Source organism: Phacochoerus africanus, chromosome 4 (assembly GCF_016906955.1).
Source record: "Phacochoerus africanus isolate WHEZ1 chromosome 4, ROS_Pafr_v1, whole genome shotgun sequence".
Lineage (NCBI taxonomy): Eukaryota > Metazoa > Chordata > Mammalia > Artiodactyla > Suidae > Phacochoerus > Phacochoerus africanus.
The window spans coordinates 71805584-71822099 of record NC_062547.1 but is presented as its reverse complement, the minus strand read 5'-3'; the positions used below and the strand labels follow the sequence as shown (position 1 = coordinate 71822099).

Sequence of the window (16516 nt, the reverse complement as noted above, 5' to 3'; positions counted from 1 at the left end):
TCCTGGGCCAGGGATTCCTCTGTCTCTCTGAGTACCACATCGAAGGCTCTGGTTGCCTCCTTGGCGAGGCCACTGGAGTCTCAGGTGCATAAGCTCCACCACACGCTGGAACCTGACTGAGTTCCCATCCCCCTGCAGCTTGGGTGGGGAACCAGCCTCCCCAGTGTAACCCAGTCGCGCCTACTGAAGGCGTCTCTGTCTCACTCACCTCTCTGTCCCTTTGACTGCCCCCCAGTCAGGCCACTAGGCTGGGCCTCCTCACGTCTCCAGTCACCTGCCATGGGCTGGTCCCCATGGCAGCCTGCCTGGCCTGTTCAGGGCACAAATCTGATTAAGTCCCTGAATGCTTAAAATCCTTTAATAGCTTAGAGCCCACTAATGGCTTCCCAGGGCTTAGGACTAAGGACCACACCCTGGCCGTGGCCCATGGCTGAGGGAGGTCTGGCTCCTGGCCCGTGTCCAGGGCAAGAGGTGCCTCCCAAGCTCTCAGATCAGCCTCTTCCCAAAAGGAGGCAGGTGCCCTCACCCAGGGAGAAGCGGTTTGTGATGGGGTCGGGGGTGGGGCAGGGGCCCCCTCCAGGCTCAGGGCCTCAGGCAGCAGAGACTGGCCTCGCAGAGTCCAGAACTGGCTCTGCCGGGTGAGGGTGGGGCATGGGCCCTGGCCTGGAGCCCAGCTGCCCCACCTCCCACACCAGCCAATCTGGGGATGGGGGGCAGGGCGCTACTGAGCTGGCAATCCCTGCGGGCACCTGGTCCCTGGTCGGTAGGCAGGAGAGGGCGGGCAGGAAGGAGGATCAGACCAGAACTTACAAACACGAGCTTCATTGGGGGAGTGGGGGAGGTGGGGGGTGGGAGTGGGAGTCAGTCTTCCTTCAGGCTCCCAAACACGGCAGCCGGCACGCTCTGCTGCTCTAGCCGCACCTCTGGGGGAGGCAAGGAGAACAAGGTCACTCTCCAGGCGGGGGTCCTGCCCTGCCTCTGCCCGTCACCCTGCCTGGCTGGCTGGCTGGCTGGCTGGCCTCTTACCATTGGGTTCCAGGTCCATCTCGTCCTCGTCCTCGTCCTCGCCCAACTCAATCTCCTCCGGGTTGGCCTGCTGCGCCAGCTCAGCCAGCTCCTCTCGCGAGGCATCGCTCCTGGGGCGGGGGAGGGGGTTGCACTGCTCAGCTTGGCCCAGCAGCCCCCCAGCCTCCCTGCACCTCCCCTCCGGAAGGAGAGCTGGCTGGCTCCCAGCTCCAGGGCCTGCCCTCACCTCACAAACAGGATCTTGCTCTGGGCCCGTGAAGGCTGGTCCCGCTCGGCCTCAGCTGCCAGCTGCTCCGCCCGCTGCTCTAACAGCTTCATGTCATCCATGCCACTCTGCCCAGGGGCAAGGTCGGACACTGCGGGGCGGGCAGGGATGACGCGTGGGGGTCAGACACTGGGCTGTCCTCAGCCTTCTGTGCCTGCCTTGCTGTGGGTGTCCGGGCGCCCCCAACCTGGGCCCAGGGAATGGGAAGCAGAGTGGACCCTTGCGCTCCCAGACCAGGAGACCAGTGCTAGGTCACAGCTGCTCACCGGTACCCGTGGCGCTGCCCGACACCTTGAGCATCTGGGAGGCCATGAAGTTGACCTGTGTGTTGTAGGTGGCCTGCACGCTACGGCGGATGCGAAGCATCTCCCGGATGGTGTCCTCGTTGCCGTGCCGGACCTCGAAGTCCTTCCACGTCTGCCAGAACGCCCCGGTCGTCTGTGGAGGGGCCGGGGACATGAGCTGGCTGGCTCGGCCGCAGCCTCCCACACCTGCCGGCTCCAGACCCATCCTGGTCCAGGACCCGTCCCTACCCGGGGGTCGCAGATCTGCGAGCAGAAGCTGTAGATAGCCCGGGCGCGGTCGATCTCCCCAAGCTTACACTCCATATCGGCAAACCGCAGGCACATCTCCCGGGCGTGCTCATCCGACAGCACCTGAGCGGGGTCAGGAGAGGTCAGGGAGCGCGCCATGTGGGATGGGAGGGGGGTGCCCCCCCTCTGGGGGAACCCAGGCGGTTCCCAGGCTGGCCCCCGGGCTGGCAGGCCTGCTTGGATCCTGGGCCTGCAGCACCCCTTCTTGCCCTTCTCTTCCCGACCGCAGCCCCCTGCCCCACTCCCTGCGGTGGGCACCTCAATGGCCTTCTGGTAGATGCCCCGGGTGTGGGTGACCCCGTAGATCTCAGCTGCCCGCTTGATGTAGATGTTGAACATGTCGTATTGCTGGGAGGGCTCCACAGCCCGGGTGGCCCGCTCGTACACGGCCATGGCGTGCCTGGCCAGGCCCCACTCCTCCTCCAGCTGCGCGTACAGCAAGTACAGCGCTGTGACAGGAACAAAAAGGGGTGGGGGAGAGGCTGTCAGAGGTCCGTGGCTGCGGCCCGGATGCCCCCCTCCCCACGCCCTCCAATGAGCCCGCCTCACTCTTTGCATATTTGGGAGGGCAGCCATCCAGCGCCTGCTCAAAGAGGTCCCGTGCCCGCTCTAGCTTTCGGCCCCCGTAGCGGGCAATGAACTTGGTCAGGTAGGTGCTCCAGATGTCGGACACGTTGGGCCACTTGAACAGCGAGATGCCGCGCTCATATGCCTGTCCCAAGGGGGAATCGTCTGAGTCCACAGGGGGAGACTCCCCACAACCAAAACCCCCAAGTCTCCTTCAGGATCGGCAAGTGGGCGCCTGGCCTGTCCACCCCTTCTGGTCCTGCTTCTCCCTGCCATTGTGCAAGCACGGCCCAGCCAGGAGGGCCTGTCCGCTGCCTGTCTCCCTCAACAGACAGCAAGGCCCCCAAAGACAGAGCTGGACGAGGACCCACTGAGACCAGCCAGCGACTTTATAGCTGAAGAGGCGGGTGGCTCCTCTGCTCTTCAGACACTGGCGCCCAGTGCCCTGGGAGAAGGTTCACCTACTCAGGCAAAGGGGTGGGGCCCGCCACTCAGGCAGCGGTGGCACCTTGTATAGGTACCACCTCCCCATCCGTGTACATGCACGGTCCCCACGTGTATACAACCAAACCCTCGGCAGTGGGGCAGGGCCCCTTCACGTGTATACATACACGTGTAAAACACCCCACGTGCCTACGACCCCTGGCCTGAGCAGCAGGAACTGCACACACCTGTACTTACACCCTCCTCCCACCCCCTCACTCCCCCCTCCCCCGCCCCCCCCACAGGACCCTGTGTCTGTGACAGGCTGACCTGTGTCCCCCAAATTCCAACTGAAGCCCCAGCTCCCAGCACCTCATGAGGTGCTGTACTTGGAGACGAGGTCTTTAAGACATAAGTAAGTTAAAATGAGACCACTAGGGGAGTTCTCATGGTGGCGCAGTGGAAACGAATCCTACTAGGAACCATGAACTTGCGGGTTTGATCCCTGGCCTCGCTCAGTGGGTTAAGGATCTGGTGTTGCCATGAGCTGTGGTGTAGGTCACAGATGCGGCTCGCATCCTGCATTGCTGTGACTCTGGTGAGGGCCAACAGCTGTAGCTCCGATTCGACCCCTAGCCTAGGAACCTCCATACGCCATGGGCTCGGCCCTAAAATGCAAAAAAAGCAAAAAAAAAAAAAAGAGAGAGAGAGACCATTAGGATAAACCTGGTTCCAGTACAGCTAGCATTCTCCTAAGAGGAGAATGGGACACTAAAAGGATGCAGAGAGATGACCACATGAGAGCGCAGTGAGAAGGTGGCCTCTACAAGCCAAGGAAAGAGACCTCAGAAGAAACCAACCCTGCCAACACCTTGACCTCACACTTCCCGCCAGTGGAACTGGCAAAATACATTTGTTGTTCAAGCTGCCAGGTGGGCAGCACCCCATTAGCCCCAGCAGACGAACACAGTGCCCCAGGCACCCAGGCAGGGACCTCCTCACCTTGAAGCTCTCCTCAAAGTACTTGTGCTCCTCCAGAAACATGGCGTAGTTGATGACGATCTGGGGCGTGGCGATGCGCAGGTCCAGGATGCGGTCGTACACAGCCTTGGTGGACTGCGGGCGAAGGGGGATGCGGAAGCATGTCAGGGGTGGAGTCAGCAGCCCCCCTGGTGCGGGTGCACGTCCCACCCAGTCCTGGCAGCTCACCTGGAAGGTGCCGAGGCTTTCCTCCAGGTCGGCCAACATCGACCACACCTTCAGAGACTTGTACACTCGGTTCTGCACGGGCTCTGAGCCATCAAAGTACTCGGCCCGGCGGGCAGGCAGTGCGGTCGCCTTCTGCAGGTGCAGGGACAGCATGGGGAGGCGCTGAGGGGAAGCCCTTGGGGCCCCTCCCGCCCTTCCCTTCCCCCAAGTTGGGCTGGTGCTCACCCGCAGCAGCCGCAGAGCCTGGTCATAGTTCTCATGCCGGAGCTCCAGTTCGCCACACTCACACCACACGCTGGCCAGGTCGTCCACCTGCTTGAAGCTCACCTTGGTGGCTTTCTCCAGGATGACGCGGGCCTGCCGGAGTGGGCAGAAGCCAAGCCTGAGGCCCTGCTCGCCTGTGGGCGTGCGGGCCGAGGATGTGGACACGCAACATAACACTCACATCGTCCAGCTGCCCGTTGTCTTCGTAAAACTTGGCGAATGCGACCCACAGTGTGTGGGGCTTGCCGGTGGCCTTGAAGGGGTCCACCGTCTGCACAGCCTCAGTGTATGTGTTGATGATCTAGACAGGAGGGGCTGGGTCAGGCTGGGTGGGCCGGGGAGTGGGGGGTGGGCAGGGGAATGCAGCTCTGGGGGTGGGGCCCTCACCCACCTCCCGGGGGCGGCCCTGGTGCAGGGCCACACGCTTGTGCCACTCGTGTACGTGGTGCGGGTTTTGGCGGAGCAGGACGCTGTTGAGGAGCAGGGGCCGCCGGCTGATGAGCTGCTCGAAGCGGGCCAGGCGCAGCTCTAGGTCCACGTCGTCTGGGACCCAAGGGGAGAGCCGGGAACAGCGCGGAGAGCCTCAGCAAATGGCCCCCTGGCTCTCTCCATCTCTCAGCCCTCTCTCCCTTCTGGCTCCCCCACTGGCCATCAGGGCACTCCCTCCCTGCTGACCCCAGCCTGAGCTGTCCCAGGGCCACCCAGACCCCACAACGTGCCCAGGGTCCAGGCTACTCTGGAAACCCCTCCAGACCTCATCGTGCCCCCCGGTCCTCCCTCTCCACTAGTGTCCAGCTGTGTCCCCAGCCTTAGCTGCTTACCAAGACCCTAAGCACACCGCCTACTCAATCTCCCTCTCTGATGGCCTCTGACTGACCCCAAGACCCACATATGCCCACTGCCCAAGCCACTCAGCACCCAGGACTCCCCAACCCCTGCGAGCCCCTCCTCCTGCTCACCCTCCTCCTCCCGCCCCAGCTCCGAGGCCGTCTCCATCTTTGCTGCAATCATGCTCTCCTCGAACTGGGCATAGCTGTCAAACACCTGCGTGAAGTCCCGCACGGTCATCACAGTCCGGATGGCCTCCTCATACACATCCCGAGCCTGAGGGGTCAGGGACAGGGGTAAGGAGGGGGCTGTCAGGGGAATGACCCATGTGCCCACCGCCTGGACACAGGGCACCTGGCAGCACCACCCTTGGCATGAGTCTCACATCAGACCCCTGTGGGTTCTTCCCTGGGGCCACCCAGCTGTCAGCACAGAGCTCCATGGTTGGAACCCTGGCCCCACCAGAGTGATCGGGGGGGGGGGCCCTCAGCTCATCAGTAAACCGAGTGACAGCCCCTGTCACTATGCAGAGTCAGTATGAGGCTTGAATGAGACCCAATAGGTGACAAATCACCCTGCAGAAACCCTAACCTCAGCTTGCCTCGGAGTCTGCAATCACTGCTACAAAGCACTCCTCACTCCTGCCCGACCCCCCTTCTTCAGCTCACATTCTTCTAGTCACACCCCCTCCCAAACAACCTAGGGGACGGGCAGTATGGATGGAAAATGCTAGTAGCAGGGGTGAGGGGCATCCCCACCACGGCGGGCCCCATCACTCTGTGCCTGTCCCTGGCTGGTCCTATCCCTCTGCCTCTGCCTGGCTGCTTGGCTCCAGCAGCCTCCTGGCTGGTCTTCTGCTGCTGGTCTTAGCCTGCACATTCTGCTCAGAAGAGGCCTGAAGGGCCTTTGGAAAATGCATGACTGGTCATTCCTGTGTCCTGCTCATGGCTGGCTGGGCTTCCTCCCCGAGTCCCACTCCAGCCCTTCCCTCTCACTCTGCTCCAGCCCCACTCCCCTCTGCTCTCCTCTGCCCCTCACCGCCCTACCCTCTCTGTGGCTGCAACAGCTCCAGCCAGGCCCTCTGGGAACCTCTCAGAGCTCCCTCACACTACCCCTGTCCCCAGGCTTGCCACACTGACAGTAATGCCACCAAGGCCTTGGTGGGGGAACGGGACCTTGACATCAGACACCCAGTGCCTGGATTCCAATAGGAGAGGGAGCGACTGTCATGCTCATTTTGCAAATGAGGACACCCAAGCTGCGATGGGTCCAAAGCCACAGCCAGAGATCCCAGGTCTGGCTGAGCCAAGATCGCTGCGCTTGCTGCCAGGGCCATGCCGCCTGCCTCTCCCCACTTTCAGGAGGGCAAGTGGGTGCGGCACACGCACACATACATAAGTGGCGCATTTGCACATGTTTTCTGCTCACATACGCATCCATGGGTGTCCCATGGTGCTGTGCACCAGAGGGGGACCGCGTCTGCCCCCTGCCCCCCCAGCCCCGCACCTTCTCAAAGTGACCGCTTCGGATGTAGTAGTCGGCCAGCGAGCACCACAGCTTGCCCAGCTGGTCGGTAAAGCGGGTGAGGCCCCCGCGGATGATGGCGTCCACGTTGAGAGACTGCACCTTGTCTGGGTTCTGGGAGATGAGGTCGCAGAGCTCGTGCCACAGCTGCGGGGCGCAGGAAGGGGCATCAGCTGTGGCCCCAAGGGGGCAAGCCCTCCTGCCTGGCTGCCGCCACCACCCAGGGCCCACCTGGTAGTTGGACTTGCCGGCCTTGGACACGAAGCGCTCGTCATTCACCACAGTGGCCAGGCGCTGTGCAGCCTCGTCCAGCCGGTCACTCGACTTGAGGTACTCGATGTACTCCTCGGCGCTCTCGGGGCTCAGCTGGGCACCCACCCATCCGCAGGCTATCAGTGGGGCCATGCCCCCTGGTCACACCCCCTCCCACGCCAGGCCTCCCAAAAGCCACCCGCCACAGTCCCAGTCAAGGGCTAGCCTTAGCCACATCTGTCCAGCCAGAGACACACCTTACCCAGCTTCAGCCCCGAATGGTCTGGCTTAGGCATCGGTGGTCCAGCTTGAACAGGTCAGGCCTTGTTTCCCTTTCTTTCTTTCTTTTTTAGGGCCACACTCGTGGCATATGAAAGTTCCCCAGGCTAGGGGGTCGAATCAGAGCTACAGCTGCCAGCCTACACCACAGCCACAGCAACGCTAGATCTGAGCCACATCTGCGACCTACACTGCAGCTCACAGCAATGCCAGAGCCTTACCCTACTGAGGGAGGCCAAGGATCGAACCCGCATCCTCACGGATACTATGAGCTGCCGGCACCTCATAACCTGCTGAGCCACAGTGGGAACACCCAGATCTTGCTTTCTTCATAAGCCCTCTACCTAAACAGCACCATGCTAAGGATTTCATGATGCATAACAGACTAATAAGTTCAGGAAAACTGCGCACCAGCCCCACACTGCTTGCACCTTGACTCTCAGCCCTGCCTATCATGCATCCCCATTTATCTCCCATTCCCTGCCCTCCCACGCAGGCAGTTTTCCTCTGCTTTACACAGTCGGGTTATGTCTGCTACCAACTTAGACTAAAAGCTGGGGGCAGGCAGAGACTGTCTTGGCCATGCTATCCCCAGAACCTGTCTCAACTCCTGACAAAGAGGAGATGCTAGGAAACTATTTGGAGAGTAAACACAGGACCCACAGACAGAAGCCTGTCTGTCTCAAGGAGCCTGTCTGTTAGCATAGTGTCCCAGTTTTTGGAAAGTCTTGACTTGGGGAACTGGCCCACCCCCCATCTGCAAGGGGCTTACCTTGAGGAAGCGTCGGTAGCCCCGCACGGCTGTCTCAGGCAGGGGGTGTGAGCGCAGGAAGCGCAGGTACAGGGGCCAAATACGAGAGTGCTGTGTGATGGGCAATGCCCGGAGCGCGCGGTCAAAAGTGCGGCGTGTGTGTGTGACACGCCCCTGGTCCATCAGGAATTGGCAATAATCTAGCCACAGCCGTGGCATCTGGAAGCAGAGGGGAGAAGCCGGCACCTCAGCTGAGCCACAAAGACACCAAACGTTCAGTGCAGCAGGACCCAGAAGCCCCGTCCCCCTGGAACTAAGTCTAGCTCAACCCTGAGTGTATAGAGGCAGAGGCACAGGACTCCAACCCCCGGCCCTGTCCACCTCCCTGGACTCTGAGCCCTGCCTCTCTACTCATCCCCTGGCCCAGCCATGCCCTCTCCCCACCTTGTGCATGAATACAAAGGCCCTCTCGTGGCAGTTGTTGACATCTTCATAGGCTGGGTCGGTCACGCAACGGTGCTTCACCTGTGCCCGGCGTGCCTTCAGGTAGCGGTACCAGAGTTTGTAGCTGGGGAGGGGGGAAGGCAGTGATTGGTCAGCTTTACAGATCCTAAAACCCTCCCCCTGCCCCAGGAGACAAGTGTTGGGAGAAGGGGTCTGAGGAGGTGTGACAAGTCTCCCATGGGGGGATGGGCAGGGAACGTGTGCTCACCAATCAAAGGTGCCACACATAGCAATCACCTGGGACCTACTAGCCAGCTCTGGTGTGATGGGACAAGTGGGGTGGGGCTGAGGCAGGCAGAGCAGTTGCATCCAACCTCACCTGCAGGGCAGCAGCTTCAGCGCCCGCTCGTACAGCTGATTGAGCCTGGGCTTCGGGGCACCCTGTTTGAACTCAATGTAGCGGAGCCAGCATTTGACAGAGAACTGGTTCCGCATGATCTCCTCCTCATAAGGGAGGTCCTCTTCCTCCTGCCAGGGCCGATGAACAGGGAGAAGACAACCCTACCCTCAGAGCCTGAGGGCAGCACCACTCCACTCCAAGCTCCGGACCCCTACCCAGGTCCCAGTTCCCACCATCAGAGCCTGGTCACCAGATGCCCATATCCCAGGACTCTGATCTATCCTTTCACCCCTCAGAATTCTGCTGCCTACAATCTGAGCCAGACCATCAGACTCCTTGGTCACGGGGTTCTAGGCTAGACACGAGACTGCCACCCAGACATCACTCTTCTGGTACCCAGTCTCTGGCCCAGATCAGCAGGCTCCTTAGACACCAAGCCTCTGCCCTAGACAACAAGTTTTTTGGTTTTTTTTTTTTTTTTTTTGACACCATGTCTTACCTCTTCACAATATACCTCTTCTCAGACACCAGACCTTTGGCACCTCAGGCTCCCGCTAGTCAGAGTCTAGCTCAATTCTGCCTCCAGAAGCTGGAAGCTAGACCCTTATCTCAGAGAGAAAAGTTTGGACAGGATGCCTAGCCTTTAACTCAGACACCAGGAATCTCATGGAGATGCCAGACTTCCACTCCAAACACCAAGTCTTTGAGTCTTCAGGATTCCACTGGCCATCGCCTGAGCAGCTTCACCTCACTAGGTCTTTACTTCCAATTCCAGGGTTCTCTCTCAGATGCCAAGCCTTTATCCCAGAAACTATAATGCTCATGACCTAGACCACTACCCAGGACACCAAGACTTTACCACTGAAACCAGAACCCTAGACTGGTCACTATGCCTTTATTTCAAATATCAGGCCTCCCAAGATTTAGCTCGTCTCCCTTCCTTCCCCTTCTCTGAGCGTTCCCATTTCCGCCGCAGGACCAGGACGCCAAGCCCTTAACTTAGACCACCTGCTCTTTACTCAGACCACTTGGTCTCCAGCACCAGCCCCTTGCTCTTGACTAGCCTGGTCCCCGTTTCCGGCCCGTAATGCTCTTCCTACCCTCGGGCCGACAAAGCTCTAGCTTAGATCCCTCGGGCGGCTAGGCCCCAATGCCCTGAGGCATCTAAGCCTCAGAGTGCCCACGCAAGCCATCCTCGGCCCCGCCGCGAACTCACAAAGACGAGGTCCGGCCGCTCGGTTCTCGAGAGCCGCGCCATCACCACCATTTTCCCGGCGCTCCAGGTACTGGCAGGAGTCGCGCTATAATGATGTCTCGGACTGAAGGCCGCCCTCTCTGGCCAGATCCGTTTTCCTATTGGTTGAACCCTTCCCAATCGCGCGGCCTGAGTTGTTGACTTTCTCTTAGACAGCGCCAGGTACCGGAAACAGGAAGAAGCGTCCGAAGATGACGTCATCCAGAGAGTTTCTCAGGCCAATCAGTTTCAGCACTAGAGACCGCCGACCCCTAATGAGCGGCGGTCTTGCTGGAAGGTTGGTTTTGGGCGGAAGCGGCTTTGAAGCCCAAGAGGAGCGAGATGGGCGTGAAGCTGGAGGTGTTTCGGGTCAGTGAGCAGTGGAGCGGTTGGACCGCTGGGCGCCGGGTCTTTCTGGATGAGGAGGCTCTGAAAAGGGGGGCCTCCGAGAGATGGCGCTCTGGGGGCGAAAGCCTTTCAACCTTTACAGTTGAAACCCTGAAGAGGGGGCCCTGGGCTGGGGGCTCTGGGAGGGCTCATGTGAGGAAGGCCCTCTGAGTGGGGGGATATAGGGAGGGGGCTCTAGGAAGAAACGCTCCAGGCTCTGGAGCAGATCTCGGGCTCATGGTGCGTGTGCGGCAGGCACTCTTAGATTTAGGGGTGTAGACTGAAGCGTGAGACCTTTTGGGGTTGGGGGTTCTCCGGGATCTGACGGGGGGTGGGATAATGAGGTCTCAAAGAGATACCTTTATGCTCTATGAGCTCTTCTGCTCCTGGGGCCTGTGTGTGTGTGCATGTCTTTCTTTGAAAGGGACTCTCCCAGCCTCAAAGGGGGCTTTCAGCAGTAAGGACTCTTGAATTATGGGGCTAGACTTTAAGGTGTGTGGCTTCTGTACCCTTGGTGGGAATTTTTGGGGGGTTCTGGGGCTGCAGGGGTATCCCTGGTCTCTGCCAGAGAATGGTCCTCCAGGCCCTGAGCAGCCCCCACACAGTGGGGCAGAGGTAGTAATTCCTTGCCCTGCTCACCCAACTCCTGCCCTTCCAGATGACCATCTACCTCACCTTCCCTGTGGCTATGTTCTGGATTGCCAATCAGGCCGAGTGGTTTGAGGACTATGTCATACAGCGCAAGGTGGGCACAGGTTCATTCCAGGGGGTGGGGGAGGGTAGGGGGCACCAATCTGCTGGGCACCAGTGTCTGCCTCCCCTGAGCCGACCCAGCCCTGGGTGTGGGGCTCTGGAGGCTCCTGGCTTGTGGCTCCAACTGTGTTGTTGTCCCTACAGAGGGAGCTGTGGCCCCCTGAGAAGGAGGATCAGGTAAGAGACATATTCTTTCTGCCAGAGGACAGAGGGGCCTGGCTCCCCATTGCCATGGTGGGACCGAGAGTGGAGGGACATGTGGTTTCCTTACTGCCCTCTCCCTGAAGGTTGAACCTAATCCCACTTAGACCCTGGTTGTAATTGGCACAGGCTTCCAGTATAGAGGCTGGACTCTGAAGCTACAGTCTGGGAGGCCAGGGGAAGGGTGGTGGGAAAGAGGTCCTGGCCTTGAGGTGTTTATACCACTCCTTCCTTCCCATCCCACCCCCTCCCCCAGCGCCAAGAGCTAGAAGAATTCAAGGAGAGGATACGGAAGCAGCGGGAGGAAAGGCTTCTCCGTGCAGCCCAGCAGAGCCCCTGAGGCCTTGCAAGTGCCTGAGTCCCAGCCCCTCCACCCATGAAATAACACACACGTAATTCTTTGTTGCCTGTGGAAGTGTTTTATTGTCTGCTTTTGGGGGCCAAGTGGGGCCCAGGATGCCTCAGGCCCTCAGGGGGCTTGTGTCTGGGGCTGGGGGCTGCTGTTCCGACGGAAGCTGAGAGCAGACGGGTCCTGAGGGGTGAGGAGGGGTTGGGGGCTGAGGGTCCCGGCTCGTTTCTGCCCTCCGTCCTGTGGATGAGGAAGGGTCAGCCAGAGGGAGGGACCCGGGGCAGTGCTGGCCAGAAGTGACACAGACATTGGAGGGAGGGCGGAGGTGGCAGCCAACATCCTGCCTCCCCCGACCCCCCACCCGTCCCACCATCCCTGAGCTCCTGCTTTCCTCAGTTACTCAACATTTAGAGTGCTATTTAGGAGCTAATGGATCTTGGGGATCTCACCAAGGTCTTGATCAGAATGCCAGCTGTGGGTGGGTACGTGTGAAATGGATGTGAGTGTATGGATGTGTCCTGTGCACGAGCTCATGGGCCCTCCACCCTCAGGGTGCTTTCCCAGGAAGGGGGTCTGTTCTCTTTCACCTCCTCCAAGCTCTCAAACTCAGGAGCAGGAGCCATGAGTTCCAGCCATGGTTCTGACTTTAACATGCCTCCTGCATGACCTTGATCCCTCCCCAGCCCTGTCTGGGCGTTTGTCCTCCTTCTGAACTGAGGTGTTGGAGTGGCCAGGGTCTTGTGACTGGCAGGGACACAAGGTGGGCTCTCCGACCGACCAGGCACTCATTCCCCTGTCCAGATGATGGACAGAGGTGGGGGTGGGAAGGCAGGGCTCGTGGGCTCAGCCCGGCTCCTCTCTCCTCAGCCCTGGGAGAATGTCACCTACCTTGGGGCCCAGAGGCTGGAAGCCAGGCAGGGCGCTGACCATCACACGCTGGTCATCCATGCGGCGGCCCTGGGTACTGGCCAGCATGTCCATGAGACTGTCCATCTCGGGTGCAGGGCTGCTCTCTGTGTGGAGCAGAGGCTGAGAGGAGGACCTCAGGCTCTAGGAAACCCAGCTCACCCCTCCACCCCTCCTCACATTCTCACCCCAAGACCCCTCCTCACGTTCTCACCCCAAGACCCACAGGCATCTCTCTCCCCACTTGCCTACTCAGTTTCTCACTCTTTCCACAGGTCCCCCAAATGGCCCCTTGTCCCGTACCCCTATGAAATGCCCTGTTTGTGCTCCCCCCATCAGGACTCCCCCCTTGCCCACTCTCACGGTTCTCGGAGGCTGGACCTGGCCCTGCCTGCAGTGAGCAGCGCTGCTCCTCCATCCGGCCGCTCTGCACGTGGCTCAGCAGGTTGAAGAAGCCCTCCTGGTCTGGAGAGCCCGCCTGAGGGCACAGACACAGTTCAGTCGGCCCCTTAGCTGGGGGACCCCTCGACTCCCCTCCTGGCCGGCCAGCTTCCACCCCAACCCCAGGGCCTGTTCCGCCCTCCTCCGTGGCTCTCACCATGGTCCCCGCCGATGTGCTGCCCTGCAGAGCTGCTCCAAATGAGACATGAGTCTCCTTCCCAATCCTTCCCCCGCCTCAGGGGGCCCACTTCACGTGGTACTGCCTCAAGGGAGAGGCTGCTGGTGCCAGCGTCCCTCCGTCCTAGATTGGGACCTGACGGCAGGGCAGCCTGGGGGCTGGGACACCAGCCTGGGGAATGTCCTAGGGGCCCCTCCTCAGTCCCTGCATCCCCCCATCTCACCAGGGTCAGCACCGAGAGCCCTAACCTCTGCCCCCAGGCTGGGTTAGACACTCAGACCCTCCTGCCCACCAGCACCTTCTTGGGCAGTAACTGGGTCAGGGGTCCCAGGAGACAGGCTTACTAATTAGGTGCCCTACAAACTAATTAGTTCTGTCAATCAGGAGCCCTGGAGTTGGGGGCTGTGGAGGGGGGACTTACTTCGATGCATGAGGCCGAGCCCCCATCTTCCTTCTCCTCTTGGTCCATCATTGTCCCTGCTTCCCTCTCCTGGGTCCCGTCCATTTCTCTGCTGGCCTCTGCCCCAACCCTGTGCCAGAGAAGGCTTTTTAAGAGATTGAGACGTGGGTGGAGTGGGTACCCAGCCCCAAATCCCCAGCTCACACCCCATCTGCTCCTACCCAAGCTTAAACCCCATAAAGATGATCCAGATAATTGCTTTTGCAGTGTGATGTGGGGACTGCCGTGATGGTAGGAGGCAGGGTGACCTGGGTTTGGACCTTGCTGGCCCAGCAAGACTCGCGGGGTCCCAAGCACACTAGTGGGTTGCAGCAACAGCCTGCCAAATCAGCATCCCCACAGTGGGGAGCTTGGGCTGGCTGGGCCCTATCTGGAGAGGACAGGCTGAAGAGTTCCCTTTGTGGCTCAGTGGGTGAAGAACCTGACTAGTATCCATGAGGATTCATGTTCAATCCCTTACCTTGCTCAGTGGGTTAAGGATTCAGCATTGCTGCAAGCTGCAAGGTAGGTTGCCGATGTGGCTTGGATCTAGAATGGCTGTGGCTGTGGCTGTGGCTGGAGCTGCAGCTCCGATTCAACGCCTAGCCTGGGAACTTCCATGTGTTGCAGGTGCTTCCCTAAAAAGAAAAAAAAAAAAGAGCCCAACAGGACAGCTCAGGTGAGGTCTGCGGCCCACCTTATCTGCTGGAAAGGCAGTTGCCACCTGCAGGTGGTGGGAGAAGAGGAAGCTGGGACCAGGGACCCAAAAGGGGTCTAGTTGTCTCATCCCCACCCCCAGGCCCCAAGACAGGAAGGTCCAGGGGCCCCTAACTCCCCCCCACCAATTCCAGGTTGCTCTCCCTTCCTGACCTGTCACCCCAGCCCAACCTGGGGACAGTAGGCAAGGGGGAAAGCCCCTGGTGCCCCCAGAGAGGTTGCTGCTGGGAAGACCCCATCTGCCCCCCATGCCCTCCTCAAGATGCCTTTCTGGAAGCCTGCTGAAGTTCCTTCTCAGGAAACATGGGTCACACAGTCACCACCTCTGCCCGAGTGAAGAAGCTTGTCCTCCTCCCCAGCCAGCCCTCTGCCATGCAGAGCCCACATTCACACCCTCTCCACAGCCCCAAGATGCCAATGGCAACGTGATGTCCTGCTCCTCCATGGACACATTAGTTTCCTGGGCTGCCTCAACAAGCAGGGTAGCTTAGAGCAACAGACATTTATCGCCAGACAGTTCTGGAGGCCAGAGGTCTGAAGTCGAGGTGTTGGCAGGGCTCTGCTCCTGCAGCACATAGAGGGAGGATCCTTCCCTGTCTCTCTGGGTTCCAGTGGCTGCCGGCAGCCCTTGGTGTGGCTTGGCTTGTAGCTGCGGTCCTTCAGTCTCTGCTTCTGTTATTGCACATGGCCCTTTTTTGTCCTTGTCTTCACATAGCTGTCCAAAGACACAGATACCAGTCACATTGTATCAGGGACTTGCCCTGCTACGGCGCGACCTCATCTTTACTAATTGCACTGCAACAACCCTATTTCCAGAGAAGGGCACGTTCTAATGTACTGAGGGTTAGAACTTCAACATAGTTGTTCCCCCCAACCCCAGGGGTGGGCAACACACCCTCGAGCCCATTACAGCAGAAGACCCTGGTCCCCTTCACTGAGTAGAGTTTGGGGTGGCAGAACCTAGATTCTCACCACCAGGGGGCAGGCTGAGGAGTTAGAGAGGATCCTGGCTTCCTTGGGGGTCTCCTAGCTCCTTGCTTTGCCCCTGCAACCCATCCTTCCTCCCAGGAGCTTCAGGGCTCCCCTACTTCCCCTGCTCAGAATTCTCCCTTGACCCCATTGTCCTCAGGAGAAAACCCAAACACCCGGGGGGTGATGGGACTGTTCTAAAAATTTATGTAATGGATGCACGACTGTGAATATACTAAAAGCCATCCAATGGTACACTCTCAGTGGGCGAATGTATGGTATGTGAATTATATCTCAATAAAGCTATGGAAGAAAGAGGAAGAGGGGGTTCTCATTGTGGCACAATGGGTTAAGAATCTGAATGTAGTGGTTCTGGTCGCTGCAGAGGTGAGGGTTCAATCCCAAGCCTGGCACAGTGCCTTAAAGGATCTAGTGTTGCTGCTGGTGCAGCCATTTAAAAAATAAAGGAAGGGAGAGAGGGAGTGAGGGAGAGAAAGAGAAGGTGAAAAAGAAACAAATAGAAAAGGAAAAAGGAAAGAAAACCTCAAACTAACTCCTACAGAGAGGGGACAGCCAGACATCCTGGTTTGCGCAGGACTGTCCCAGTTTTAGCATTAAATGTCCTGGGTTCCGGGAACCTCTCAATTGCAGACAAATTGGTCTGGATTAGTCCCACAATGTTCTAAAGAGATCTGGCCTCTGCAGCCCCTCCAACCTCACTTCCTATAAGGGAACACTCAACCCCACTCTCACCTCATTCCAGCCACTGCTCTCTGCATGGTTACTTCTTGATGTCCTTCAGGGTTATGCTTAAAAGCCACCCCCTCAGGGTGGCCCTCTGGCACCACCTAAATTAAGCATCCCCCAACCCTTGGCACTTGTTATCTTATCACTGTTTATTTCCTGAAGGCATAATTGATTGTTTTCTGTCTCCTGCTCTTCCTCTGTTCAACTTTTTAACTCAATGGATTTTGTTGCATTTATAGTTGTACAACAATCATCGCAACCCAATTTTATAGCATTTCCATCCCAAACCCCCAGCCCATCCTGTCACCCCCAACGTGTCTCCTTTGGAAACTAAGTTTTTCAAAGTCTGTGAGCCAGTATCTGTTACGAA

At 59.0% G+C, this 16516-nt stretch overlaps 3 protein-coding genes across 3 annotated transcripts; 1 reads left to right on the top strand and 2 right to left on the bottom strand.

The window, feature by feature from the left end:
• Window positions 1-806: 806 nt before the first annotated feature.
• XAB2 (XPA binding protein 2) lies at window positions 807-10134 on the bottom strand. Its single transcript, XM_047777199.1, has 19 exons — window positions 10042-10134; window positions 8805-8953; window positions 8426-8549; window positions 8003-8200; window positions 6931-7065; window positions 6682-6846; window positions 5307-5451; window positions 4739-4890; window positions 4529-4648; window positions 4309-4440; window positions 4084-4215; window positions 3877-3990; window positions 2434-2596; window positions 2143-2333; window positions 1825-1947; window positions 1558-1729; window positions 1253-1382; window positions 1027-1136; window positions 807-923 (listed from the first exon to the last, which is right to left on the bottom strand). Exons 1-19 carry the CDS (start codon window positions 10090-10092, stop codon window positions 862-864), a joined length of 2568 nt encoding a protein of 855 aa, XP_047633155.1. The 5' UTR covers window positions 10093-10134; the 3' UTR covers window positions 807-861.
• Window positions 10135-10272: 138 nt separating this feature from the next.
• Window positions 10273-11801, top strand: LOC125125782 (protein PET100 homolog, mitochondrial). The gene is made up of 4 exons (XM_047777281.1): window positions 10273-10428; window positions 11105-11191; window positions 11344-11376; window positions 11657-11801. The coding sequence occupies exons 1-4, from the start codon at window positions 10402-10404 to the stop codon at window positions 11738-11740; spliced, it is 231 nt and encodes a 76-aa protein (XP_047633237.1). The 5' UTR covers window positions 10273-10401; the 3' UTR covers window positions 11741-11801.
• Window positions 11802-11813: 12 nt separating this feature from the next.
• PCP2 (Purkinje cell protein 2) lies at window positions 11814-14150 on the bottom strand. Its single transcript, XM_047777276.1, has 4 exons — window positions 13696-14150; window positions 13019-13133; window positions 12638-12762; window positions 11814-11989 (listed from the first exon to the last, which is right to left on the bottom strand). Exons 1-4 carry the CDS (start codon window positions 13777-13779, stop codon window positions 11870-11872), a joined length of 444 nt encoding a protein of 147 aa, XP_047633232.1. The 5' UTR covers window positions 13780-14150; the 3' UTR covers window positions 11814-11869.
• Window positions 14151-16516: the final 2366 nt, after the last annotated feature.